The sequence below is a fragment of the Pelophylax lessonae genome, assembly GCF_965119305.1.
Source record: "Pelophylax lessonae genome assembly, chromosome: 2".
NCBI lineage: Eukaryota > Metazoa > Chordata > Amphibia > Anura > Ranidae > Pelophylax > Pelophylax lessonae.
The window spans coordinates 274821442-274833530 of record NC_138769.1 but is presented as its reverse complement, the minus strand read 5'-3'; the positions used below and the strand labels follow the sequence as shown (position 1 = coordinate 274833530).

The window sequence follows — 12089 nt, the reverse complement described above, 5'->3', positions numbered from 1 at the left end:
TGCAGAAGCGGAGCGGCCGTGCCCTAGACACTACGCCTGCTACTGCCCAATGCAGCAAGAGAACGAGTGCACCAAAGCGAGCTCAAAGGAGTTCTCTAGCGTGGAAGTTCTTCAGAAAACGTGCTGATGACAGGACACGAGTGGTTTGCACCCTGTGCAATCAGAGCCTGAAGCGAGGTATAAACCTTCTCAACCTGAGCACAACCTGCATGATCAGGCATCTAAGTGCAAAGCACGAGCTGCAGTGGAGTAGACACCTTCAAAACCAAGAAAGGTCTCTGGCTCCTCCTGCTTCCTCTTCTGCTGCAGTCTCGGCCTCTTCATCCACCTCTGTAATGATACCGGCACCTGCCACCCCGCAAACAGATGATCTGTCAGCAACACCACCACCTGGGTCACCAACCATCTCCACAATGTCCCGTGGAAGCGTTCAGCTTTCCATCTCCCAAACACTTCAGAGGAAGAGGAAGTACCCACCTACCCACCCGCGATCCCTGGCCCTGAATGCCAGCATTTCAAAATTCTTGGCCTTTGAAATGCTGTCATTCCGTCTGGTGGGCCTTATGTCGGTGGCTGTCCCACAGTACGTCGTGTCCAGCCGCCACTACTTTTCCAGGCAAGCCATCCCTTCCCTGCACAATGAAGTGGGGGAAAAAATCAGGTGTGCACTGCGCAACGCCATCTGTGCCAAGGTCCACCTAACTACCGATACGTGGACCAGTAAGCACGGTCAGAGGCATTATATCTCCCTAACGGCACACTGGGTAAATGCAGTGGCGGATGGGCCTGAGGCGGATAGTAATTTGGCGCATGTCCTTCCACCACCGAGGATTGCAGGGCGCTTCAGTTTGCCTCCTGTTCCTAACTCCTCCTACTCCGCTTCCTCATCCTCTACCGCCTCCTCATCCGGTCAGCGTAACACCTTCACCACCAACTTCAGCACAGCCAGGGGTAAATGACAGCAGGCAGTTTTAAAACTTGCCTGTTTGGGGGAAAAACCACACACCGCACAGGAGTTGCGGAGGAGCATGGAACAGCAGACAAATGAGTGGTTGCTGCCAGCGAGCCTCAAGCCCAGCCTGGTGGTGTGCGATAACGGGTGAAATCTTATAGCAGCTCTGGGCCTAGCCGGTTTGACGCACATCCCTTGCCTGGCGCATGTGCTGAATTTGGTGGTGCAGAGGTTCCTTAAAAATTACCCCGATATATCAGAGCTGTTGCAGAAAGTGCGGGCCGTCTGTGTGCACTTTCGGCGTTCTCACCCTGCTGCTGCTCGCCTGTCAGCGCTGCAGCGTAACTTCGGCCATCCCGCTCACCGCCTCATATGTGACGTGCCCACAAGGTGGAACTCCACCTTGCACATGCTGGAAAGACTGTGCGAGCAGCAGCAGGCCATAGTGGAGTTTCAGCTGCAGCAGGCACGCGTGAGTCACTCTGCGGAACAGCACCACTTCACCACCAATAACTGGGCCTCCATGCAAGACCTGTGTGCCTTGTTGCGCTGTTTTGAGTACTCCACCAACATGGCCAGTGCCGATGACGCCGTTGTCAGCTTAACTATCCCACTTCTATGCCTCCTTCGAAAAACGATTTGGGCGATGATGGAAGAGGATGTGGCACAGGATGAGGAGGAGGTGGATGAAAAGGTAACATTTCCAAGGCTTTCAGGGCAGTCATTCGTAAGTGGCTCCGAGGGTGGGTTCCTGCACATACAAACGCCAGGGATACAATTGTCCAGCAGGGGCAAGGTTCTGGAGGATGAGGAGGAGGAGATGGAGGAGGAGATGGAGGAGGAGATGGAACCATGTTCACAGCAGGGTGGCACCCAGGCCAGCTCATGGCCATCACTGGTGCGTGGCTGGGGGGATACAGAGGACACAGACGATACACCTCCCACAGAGGACAGCCTTTCGTTGCCTCTGGGCAGCCTGGCACACATGAGCGATTACATGCTGCAGTGTCTCCACAACGACCGCCGAGTTGCCCACATTCTTACTTGTGCTGATTACTGAGTGGCCACGCTGCTGGATCCCCGTTACAAGGACAACGTACCGTCCTTAATTCACTCACTGGAGCGCGATCGCAAGATGCGCGAGTACAAGTGCACGCTGGTAGACGCAATGCTGCTGGCATTCCCACCTGACAGGGGGGCCACAGTGGAAGCACAAGGCCAAGGCAGAGGAGGAGGAGGAAGAGGTCGCCAATGCAACCAGGGCACCGCCAGCACCTCAGAAGGCAGGGTTAGCATGGCCGAAATGTGGAAAAGCTTTGTCAGCATGCCACAACAAACAGCAGCACCAGCAGCTCATATGGAACGTCTTAGCAGGAGGCAGCATTTCACCAACATGGTGGAGCAGTATGTGTGCACACGCCTACATGAAGTGAATGACGGGTCTGCCCCCTTCAACTTCTGGGTCTCCAAATTGGGCACATGGCCTGAGCTTGCCCTTTACACCTTGGAGGTGCTGGCGTGCCCTGCAGCCAGTGTATTATCTGAGCGTGTATTTAGCACGGCTGGGGGCGTTATCACAGACAAGCGCAGCCGCCTGTCCAGAGACAATGTGGACAAGCTCACGTGAAAATGAACCAGGCATGGATCCCACAGGACTTTTCCGTACCTTGTGCAGAATAGAGATGGATACCGACCTTACCCAGCCATTGTTATATTTTTGATCTTTCTCACTCTTTTGGGGTGTACCCTAATTTAAAATGACTGAAAAAAAGCAGTGTTGGCTACCTCGTCCCCCTCCACCGCCGCTTCCACCTACACCGCCACATCCACCTCAACCTCCCTCCTACTTCACATGGGCCTCGTCCTTCACAGATGAAGAAAATTGTTTTATTTTTCTGTTTTTTTTTTGTTGTTTTAAGTTATTTCCCTATCCACATTTGTTTGCAGAGCACTTGCCATGCTCTTAACTACGTTTTGCTGCCATTTGCAGCACTCTAGCCCTTTCCATTGGTGTTTTAGAGCCATTTTAGTGCCTGAAAGTTCGGGTCCCCATTGACTTCAATGGGGTTCGGTGTCCGGGTAAAGTTCGGAAAAAGTCTGGGACACGGACCCGGACTTTTTTTTCAAGTTCGGCCAAACCCGCCGAACACGGACATCCAGGTGTCCGCTCAACTCTAATCCTAACACATTACCCAGTCCATAATATCCTAACACATACCAAGTCCATACCAGTATAGATATCCAGCATGAGATTTTTCCCATTGAGGATTGAGGTCTGTTTCATTTTTTTGAGCAATATATATATATATATATATATATATATATATATATATGCACACACATACACATACACGGATATGTACACACATTTATCTAGAGCTAGAAAACAATATATATATGTATCAATTAACAGGTGTTAAAATTATATCTATAAAAAAACATTATTAATAGTAGTATAGTAGTAATTAATGGAGTGTGAGGCCTCCAGCTTGTCGGAAGGTGCTGTGCCTCCCCCTGCTGGCGGATTTTGGAAAGTGCACCATGCTGACACCCTGCCTCCGGTGACACGTTAAATTTGTGACAGACGGGAAGAGTGAGCAGGCACAGAGAGAGAGACAACCTGCTGCCAGACCTACAACACCTAGCTGGGGTGAGAGCGACACTGTGTGGCACAAAATAAAAAATTAAAAAAAAAAAAATTATTATTTTTTTTTTTAAATGATTTACATTGTCCCTGATTAACAGGGACAATGTAAATTACCCGGGACAGGCTCCTATTTGCCGGGATTGTCCCGGGAAAAACGGGACAGTTGGCAGGTATGCATTCCATGTATTCTCAGTGTTTTCTCCCCTGAAACTGGCCAATGAGAAGATCACATGACCGGATCTGAGCTGCCTGAGAATAGGTAAGTAAATGCATCTCCTTTTACAGGGTAGTTTGAATAGGAGTTAGGACCCTGGACTTATACTTTAAGAAAAGGGAATATTTGGAGAAGCATTCCATCTAGATTTGAGCGAACACCTAGATGTCCGGGTTCGGCGGGTTCGGCCTAACTTGAAAAAAAAGTCCGGGTTCATGACCCGAACTTAACTCAAACTTTACCCCGATCCCAAACCCCATTGGAGTCAATGGTGACCAGAACTTTTGAGCACTAAAATGGCAAAAAAAAAAACATGGAAAGGGATAGAGGGCTGCAAATGGCAGCAACATCTTCTTAAGAGCATGGCAAGTGCTCTGCAAACAAATGTGGATAGGGAATAACTTAAAATAACATAAAAAACATAAAAATAAAAAATAATCATCTTGATCTAGGAGGACAAGGCCCATATGGAGTAGGAGGTTGAGGTGGCGGTGGATGTGGCGGTGTAGGTGGAAGCGGCGGCGGTGGAGGAGGAGGACGACGAGGTAGCCAACACTGGTTTTGGTTTTTAATTTTTTTTTTTTTTTTAAATTAGGGTACACCCCAGAAGAGTAAGAAAGATCAAATACAACAATGGCTGGGTAAGGCCGGTATACATGTCTATTCTGCACAAGGTACGGACAAGTCCTGTGGGATCCATGCCCGGTTCATTTTAATGAACTTGAGCTAGTCCACATTGGCTCTGGATAGGCGGCTGCGCTTGTCTGTGATAACGCCCCCAGCCGTGCTAAATACACGTTCAGATAATTCACTGGCTGCAGGGCAGGCCAGCACCTCCAAGGCGTAAAGGGCAAGCTCAGGCCATGTGCCCAATTTGGAGACCCAGAAGTTGAAGGGGGCAGACCCGTCATTCACTACATGTAGGCGTGTGCACACATACTGCTCCACCATGTTAGTGAAATGCTGCCTCCTGCTAAGAGGTTCCATATGAGCTGCTGGTGCTGCTGTTTGTTGTGGCGTGCTGACAAAGCTTTTCCACATTTCGGCCATGCTAACCCTGCCTTCTGAGGTGCTGGCGGTGCCCTGGCTGTGTTGGCGACCTCTTACTACTCCTCTGCCTTGGCCTTGTGCTTTCACTGTGCCCCTGCTGCCAAGTGGGAATGCCACCAGCAGCGCGTCTACCAGCGTGCGCTTGTACTCGCGCATCTTCCGATCACGCTCCAGTGAGGGAATTAAGGATGGTACGTTGTCCTTGTAACAGGGATCCAGCAGCATGGCCACCCAGTAATCAGCACAAGTTACAATGTGGGAAACTCGGTGGTCGTTGCGGAGACACTGAAGCATGTAATCGCTCATGTGTGCAAGGCTGCCCAGAGGCAACGAAAAGCTGTCCTCTGTGGGAGGTGTATCGTCTGTGTCCTCTTTATCCTCCCAAACACGCACCAGTGATGGCCATGAGCTGGTCTGGGTGCCACACTGCTGTGAACATGGTTCCTCCTCCTCCATCTCCTCCTCCTCATCCTCCACCTCGGCATCCTCCAGAGCTGTGCCCTTGCTGCACAATTGTGTACCTGGCGTTTGTGGGTGCAGGAACCCACCCTTAGGGCCACTTGTGAATGACTGCCCTGAAAGCCTTGGAAATTATACCTCTTCCTCCTCATCCTGTGCCACATCCTCCTCCATCATCGCCCGAAACGTTTTTTCAAGAAGGCAAAGAAGTGGGATAGTTAAGCTGAGAATGGCGTCATCGGCACTGGCCATGTTGGTGGAGTACTCGAAACAACAAGGCACACAGGTCTCACATGGAGGCCCAGTTATTGGTGGTGAAGTGGTGCTGTTCCGCAGAGTGACTCACATCTGGCCAGCATGTGCAAGGTGGAGTTCCACCTTGTGGGCACGTCACTTATGAGGCGGTGAGTGGGAAGGCCAAAGTTACGCTGCAGCGCTGACAGGCGAGCAGCAGCAGGATGAGAACGCCGATAGTGCGCACAAGCGGCTCGCACTTTCTGCAGCAGCTCTGACATATCGGGGTAATTTCTAAGGAACCTCTGCACCACCAAATTCAGCACATGCACCAGGCAAGGGATATGTGTCAAACCGGCTAGGCCCAGAGCTGCTACGAGATTTCGCCCGTTATCACACACAACCAGGCCGGGCTTGAGGCTCATTGGCAGTAACCACTCATCGGTCTGTTGTTCAATGCTCCTCCACAACTCCTGCGCGGTGTGGGGTTTTTCCCCCAAACAGGCAAGTTTTGAAACTGCCTGCTGTCATTTACCCCTGGCTGTGCTGAAGTTGGTGATGAAGGTATTATTCTGACCGGATGAGGAGGCGGTAGAGGATGAAGAAGTGGAGTAGGAGGAGTTAGGAACAGGAGGCAAACTGAAGTGCCCTGCAATCCTCGGTGGTGGAAGGACATGCGCCAAACTGCTATCCGCCTCAGGCCCAGTCGCCACTGCATTTACCCAGTGTGCTGTTAGGGAGATATAACGTCCCTGACCGTGCTTACTGGTCCACGTATCCGTAGTTAGGTGGACCTTGCCACAGATGGCGTTGCGCAGTGCACATCTGATTTTGTCACCCACTTGCTTGTGCAGGGAAGGGATGGCTTGCCTGGAAAAGTAGTGGTGGCTACTGACTAGACGGAATGACAGCATTTCAAAGGCCAGGAATTTTGAAATGCTGGCATTCAGGGCCAGGGATCGCGGGTGGGTAGGGGTGTACTTCCTCTTCCGCTCCAGTGTTTGGGAGATAGAAAGCTGAATGCTTCCACGGGACATTGTGGAGATGTTTGTTGGTCACCCAGGTGGTGGTGTTGCTGGCAGATCCTCTGTTTGCAGAGTGGCAGGTGCCACTGTCACTGCAGAGGTGGATGAAGAGGCCGAGACTGCAGCAGAAGAGGAAGCAGGAGGAGCCAGAGACCTTTCTTGGTTTTTGAGGTGTCTACTCCACGACAGCTCGTGCTTTGCACTTAGATGCCTGGTCATGAAGGTTGTGCTCAGGTTGAGAAGGTTTATGCCTTGCTTCAGGCTCTGATTGCACAGTGTGCAAATTACTTGTGTCCTGTCATCATCACATTGTCTGAAGAACTGCCACGTTAGGGAACTCCTTTGAGCTGGCTTTGGTGTGCTCGGTCCCTTGCTGCGTTGGGTAGTAGCAGGCGTAGTGTCTAGGGCACGGCCGCTCTGCTTTTGCACCCTGCTCCCTCTTCTGCTGTGCTGGTGGCTCTGTGCGACCACCGCCTCTTCCTCCAAACTACTCAGGTCACCTGCATGACGTTCATTCCATGTGGGGTCGAGGACCTCATCGTCCTCCACATCATCTTCCACCCTGCCTTCCTTGTGGGTCTCCACAATTCTGAGTGCCGCAGCAGTTGGCACCTGTGTTTTGTCATCATCCGAGACATGCTGCGTTGGTCCTCCCATGTACTTTTCTTGAGACATAAGTGGTTGGGCATTGGTGCACACAATCTCTTTCACTTCTGGGGCAGGGCTAGGTGGATGGCCCTGGGAAACCATGCTAACAGAGTCATCAAAAAGAAGAAGAGACTGCTGCATGACTTGGGGCTCAGACTGCTTGCCTGATTTGCAAGGGGGTGAGGTGAAAGATTGATGGACATCGGCTGCAGGTGCCAACTCTGACCTTTCAGCAGTAGACTGGGTGGGTGACAATGTGAAGGAACTGGAGGCACTGTCAGCAACCCAATCTACTATCGCCTGTACTTGTTCTTGCCTCAACATTTGTAGAGGCACATTAGGCCCTGCCAAATACTGCTGCAGGTTCTGTCGCCTACTCACACTTGAGGAAGGTGTTTTACTTGTGCGTGTAGCTGGCACAGATCGACCACATCCTCTCCTTGCAACAGGAGCTCCACCAGCAGCACCACGACCCAGGCCACGTCCCTTATTTGACCTTCTCCTCATATTTCTCAAATTTAGGATCTTGCCCTAAATGGGTGTTTATTGAATAGCGGAATAGAACAACAGTATCCAATGGGTGTATCTCACAGTAACATATGCAGACTAGGCTGCAATTTAATTTTTTTCCCCTAAATGGGCTTTTTTGAAAAGCGGAATACAACAACAGTATCCAATGGGTGTATCTCACAGTAACATATGCAGAATTGGCTGCAATTACATTTTTTTCCCCTAAATGGGTTTTTATTGAAAAGCGGAATACAACAACAGTATCCAACGGGTGTATCTCACAGTAACGTATGAATGAAAATTTTTTATTTTTCCCTTAAATCGGTGCTTTTTGAATAGCAGTGTCTAAACGCTGTATGACAGTGTCACAGTAAAGTATTTGGGCCCGGGGAGTGGTGGTAGGTGCACTAAAACGTTTTACCCCTGCCTCATCTGATGTCTCGGAGTCTGAGTCTGGCTCAGGCGCCGCAGGCGTGGGCCTGACGTGGGCCTCCCTGCCGGGTCTGTTACCTCGCGCCCTGTCTCCTCAGATGATGAGGATGACATTTCCACCTCCCCTGCCGTGGCAGGCGCTGGTGGACGCACTGGCTGTTTTCGGTGCGTGGCACCCTGCAATTTGGGGGTCGATTCGGCGGCTGCGCCTAGGGCGCAGGTGGCATCTGGCACTCACATGGCACCCGGAGCTGCTCATTTTGTTGACTGCTCATGTAGGAGACGTTCCCCTGGGTGTCTAAGCAGCCGTTAGCCGTTGCCCTTTTGGGGGAGTCTCTAGTACAGAGGACTGTTACCGTACGTCCACCAAAGGCGGACTCTAGCTGAATGGGACTACCGTTGTTCCGGTAGAGGAATCCCCGTCCTTTAAGAACTTAGGGGATAGGATGGCGCGGGCTGTGGCCTGCGCTCTGTGCTCCCTGGCATAGCTGCACTGAGAACTGTGTTCATGTTTGCCCTTGCCATGCAGACTCTGCCTGATGGGCGGAGTCCCAACACCGCAATTTCGTGTGGGGCATGTCCCTCTTGCTCTGGGGGAGCTGTTGGACCAGCTGGTGCAAGGGCTGCATTTTGTTTGCTATGCCGTGCTGGTCGAGGCTCCCTTGTATAACACCTTGTCATTTTTGGCGGTGGTTGACCGGAGTCTACTTGACCGGAGTGTTGGTCTGCGGATCAAACTTCTAAGAAGGTCTTAATGGATCTCCCTTTTCAGGGGGATCGCCTGTTTGGCGCTGGATGACACAGTCTGTCAGGGGTGAGGGCCTTGGTCGCAGTCGGGGTTCCTCCCTTTCGGCTCGCAAACAGTTTCTTCATCCCTCGGGGACAGTCGATGTGGCAAAGTCCTTCCAGACTTCCGCGTGGGTTCCAGGTGACCCTGGTCTGGCGTACATGGGTTTCATTTTTTCCAGACCTGCTGACAAGGCCTATGTGGCAGGAAAGGGCTTCCTCTCCCATCTAGGGGGTCGAGGATCTGCGGCTGTCCCGGATCCCAGGCTGACTGGGTTCAGGAGGTCATGCGGTCCAGTTGCAAGATCGAGTTTCGATCCGGTTATTTCCGGTAAGGTTTTTTCCCTTCCAGTGTACGGCTGTCTACGAATCGCTTACAGGCGCTCTGTGGGGCAGTTAAGGCTCTGGTTCAACAAGCTGGGCCTACTGGTCTTTTGTTGGTTCCATGCAGATCACAAATTCAAGTTGGTATTGGTTCACACGGTGGTGGCTTCTCTACATAAGGGGGCTTCCTGGCCTCCATAGACATCAAGCTGCCTACCTTCACGTTCTGTTATGTCCTGGACAGCTACCAGTTCTCAGTTTTTTGCAGTGGGGAAGGATCTCTTGGTTTGTGGCATTACCCATTGGTCTCGCTTATGCTCTTCACGACGGTGTTGGCTCCGGTCCTGGCGCTGTTGCGGAAGCCTGGCGTATCGGCCCTGGTTTCCTGGCCGCACTGCTTCTTCGTTTGGAGTTCCCTACGGTGCTGACAACGAAGTTGGTTGTCACCGTGGGAACTCTGGTGGAGTTCAGGTGGGTTCTGAACCTTCAGAAATCATCCCTGGGCCTTTCCATGAGACTGGATTTTCTGAGTCTGACTTTGGACTTGTCCTCGGTCAGGGTGTTTCTCCCCCTGGAGTCAAAACTTTTGGCACTTTAGACTGCGGTCGACTATTGCTGTCCCGCACATGGTCTTCTCTTTGGACCTGCATGCGAGTTCTGGGACTGATGGTGTTGTTTTTCAAGACAGTCCCTTTCGCTCAATCCCTCTGGGGATCCCCCAGGAGGCACTCCTTCTTGAAGGCGACCGGAAACCAAACTCTCTGGACTTGTGGATCCGGCTGGGTGCCCGGGGAGTCTTGCTCTGGAATCCTTCCTCCCTGTCTACTGGACAATTGTCACCACGGATACAAGCTTGTCCGGGTGGGGAGGAGTCCTTGGCAGGTTTTCTGCTTTGGGAGCATGGTCCCTGGAGGATCCAGGTTACCGCTTCTTGTCCTGGGGCAAAGAGCGTTCCAGCTTTGTCCAGTTCACTGGATCCGGCACCTACACCTGTCCGGTGCACTTTCAATTGACTACGACGTGACCGTGGCTTATGTCATTAACCAAGGGGGCACCATAAGTGTCCTTGCTGCCTTGGAAGTGATGTTTCTTCGTTGGGCAGAGTGACTTGTTCCGGCTCTATCCACTGTTCCCTTTCCAGGGGGGAAACAACACAATTGGTAGGTGGTTTGCTTCAGTCGACAGGCCCTGGATGCAGGGCAATGGTCCCTTCATCCAGAGTCGTTCCAGCAGTTTGGGGGCACTCCTGACGTGGGCCTGTTGGCATTGCTTCTACAGGATAGTGCAGAGGTCGTGGCCCATGGCGGGTGCAATGGTGGCCTCATGGGTTCTGTCATGTGCAAGAAGATTCGCTCGGTTCAACATGTTCAATGCTGAGATGTTTGGCGTGGTCACCTGTGCAAGGCTGACGCCGGCATGGTCGTACGAGAGTGCTCGCGGATGGGCCGAGGTCAGTGTCAGCTGCTGTCTGCCTTTCCTCCTCTCCTATTGCTGCCAAGAATCCTTCGCAGGATCGAGGCGACAGGATTTCGGTCATTCTCGTGGCTCCGGACTTGCCTCGCCGAGCTTGGTATGCCGACCTGGTCAGGCTTGCCGCTGACGTTCCTTGGGTTTTCTTCTCTCCGGAGCCGATCTCCTGTCCGGCTTTACATTCAACAGCTTGCGGGCTTGGCTGTTGAAAGCCAGGTGTCAAAGGACGGGGGGGGTTGTAAGTTCGGTGATTCCCACCCTGTGTAAAGCGTGGGAAGCATCTTCTATGATGCTTTTTTTCATCATATGAGAAAGTCGCGCATTGCGTGGTGTGAGTCTACTTGGGCTCCCCCTCGTGGCCAGATCTTGGCTTCCTTCAATGGGGGGGATTGATCAAAAGTTGGCCTTGAGTACTGTCAATGGTCAGGTTTCGGCTTTGATACTTTTTATTCCACAGGCCGTTGACCCCCCGTTTCCAGGTGCGTAACTTTTTCCAGGTGGTGCGCCAACTGGGGACCTTGGTTGTTGCAGTCGGTTCTTTCAGACCCTCCTTTGTGAGTATCGTGGGTATCCCCTGCTTACCTTATTGTAGAAGGTAGCCTTGGTTGCTGTCACTCTGCACACGGGGTGTCAGCAGTGGCGACATTGTCCTGTCATTCTCCCTATCTGTTGGTTCATGGGGCCAGGTGGTACTTCTTCCGGATCCGTCCTTCCCTCCGAAGGTGGTTTCTAGTGTTCACTTGCACGGGGCCATTGTGTTGCTATCTTGTGTCCTGAGCCCCCTCATCCTACAGAATGTGTGCTGCATACTCTGGATGGAGTTCGGCACTCGAGGGCTACTTGGCGACTACCGAGTTTTCCCGTAGTCAGGTTCGCTGTGTTACTTAAGAGAAAAGGATTTTACGGTAAGTCAAAAATCCAGTTATTGTTGCATAAACAGCAATTCTAAAGGCAAATGTGTAAATTTATAGCAGTACTGTACCAAAATTACCACTATTACACCTTGTGCTAACACATTTTTTATTGGTTTCAGTATGGTGTGAGTTGTTCTACCTTGAGTACAATGCCTTCCGTCACTTTTACAATCAACGGCTTGGATTATTCACTGACACCTGAACAATATACGCTTGAGGTGAGTGCTGTTACAACTTATATAATATGATATAAGTAATTTTATTGAAGCTTTCAAAATATATTGACCCCAGCACAAGTACATCTTATAAACATGACAAGTATGAAGACATCTGAAACACTGCACTATTATAATATTACAGCACCATTGCTGTAATATTTGTTTCTGAATTAAAGAAGGTTTGTATAGAATATTTTTGTTTTTTT

The 12089-nt window shown here is 51.3% G+C and overlaps 1 protein-coding gene across 1 annotated transcript in view; it reads left to right on the top strand.

The window, feature by feature from the left end:
- The window catches only part of CTSE (cathepsin E), a 277214-nt gene that overhangs the window by 221058 nt on the left and 44067 nt on the right, over positions 1-12089 (top strand). Inside the window, exon 8 of the mRNA XM_082245811.1 lies at positions 11785-11883. Within this exon, the coding sequence (XP_082101937.1) occupies positions 11785-11883 (99 nt within the window). The remainder of the gene's footprint in view (positions 1-11784; positions 11884-12089) is intronic.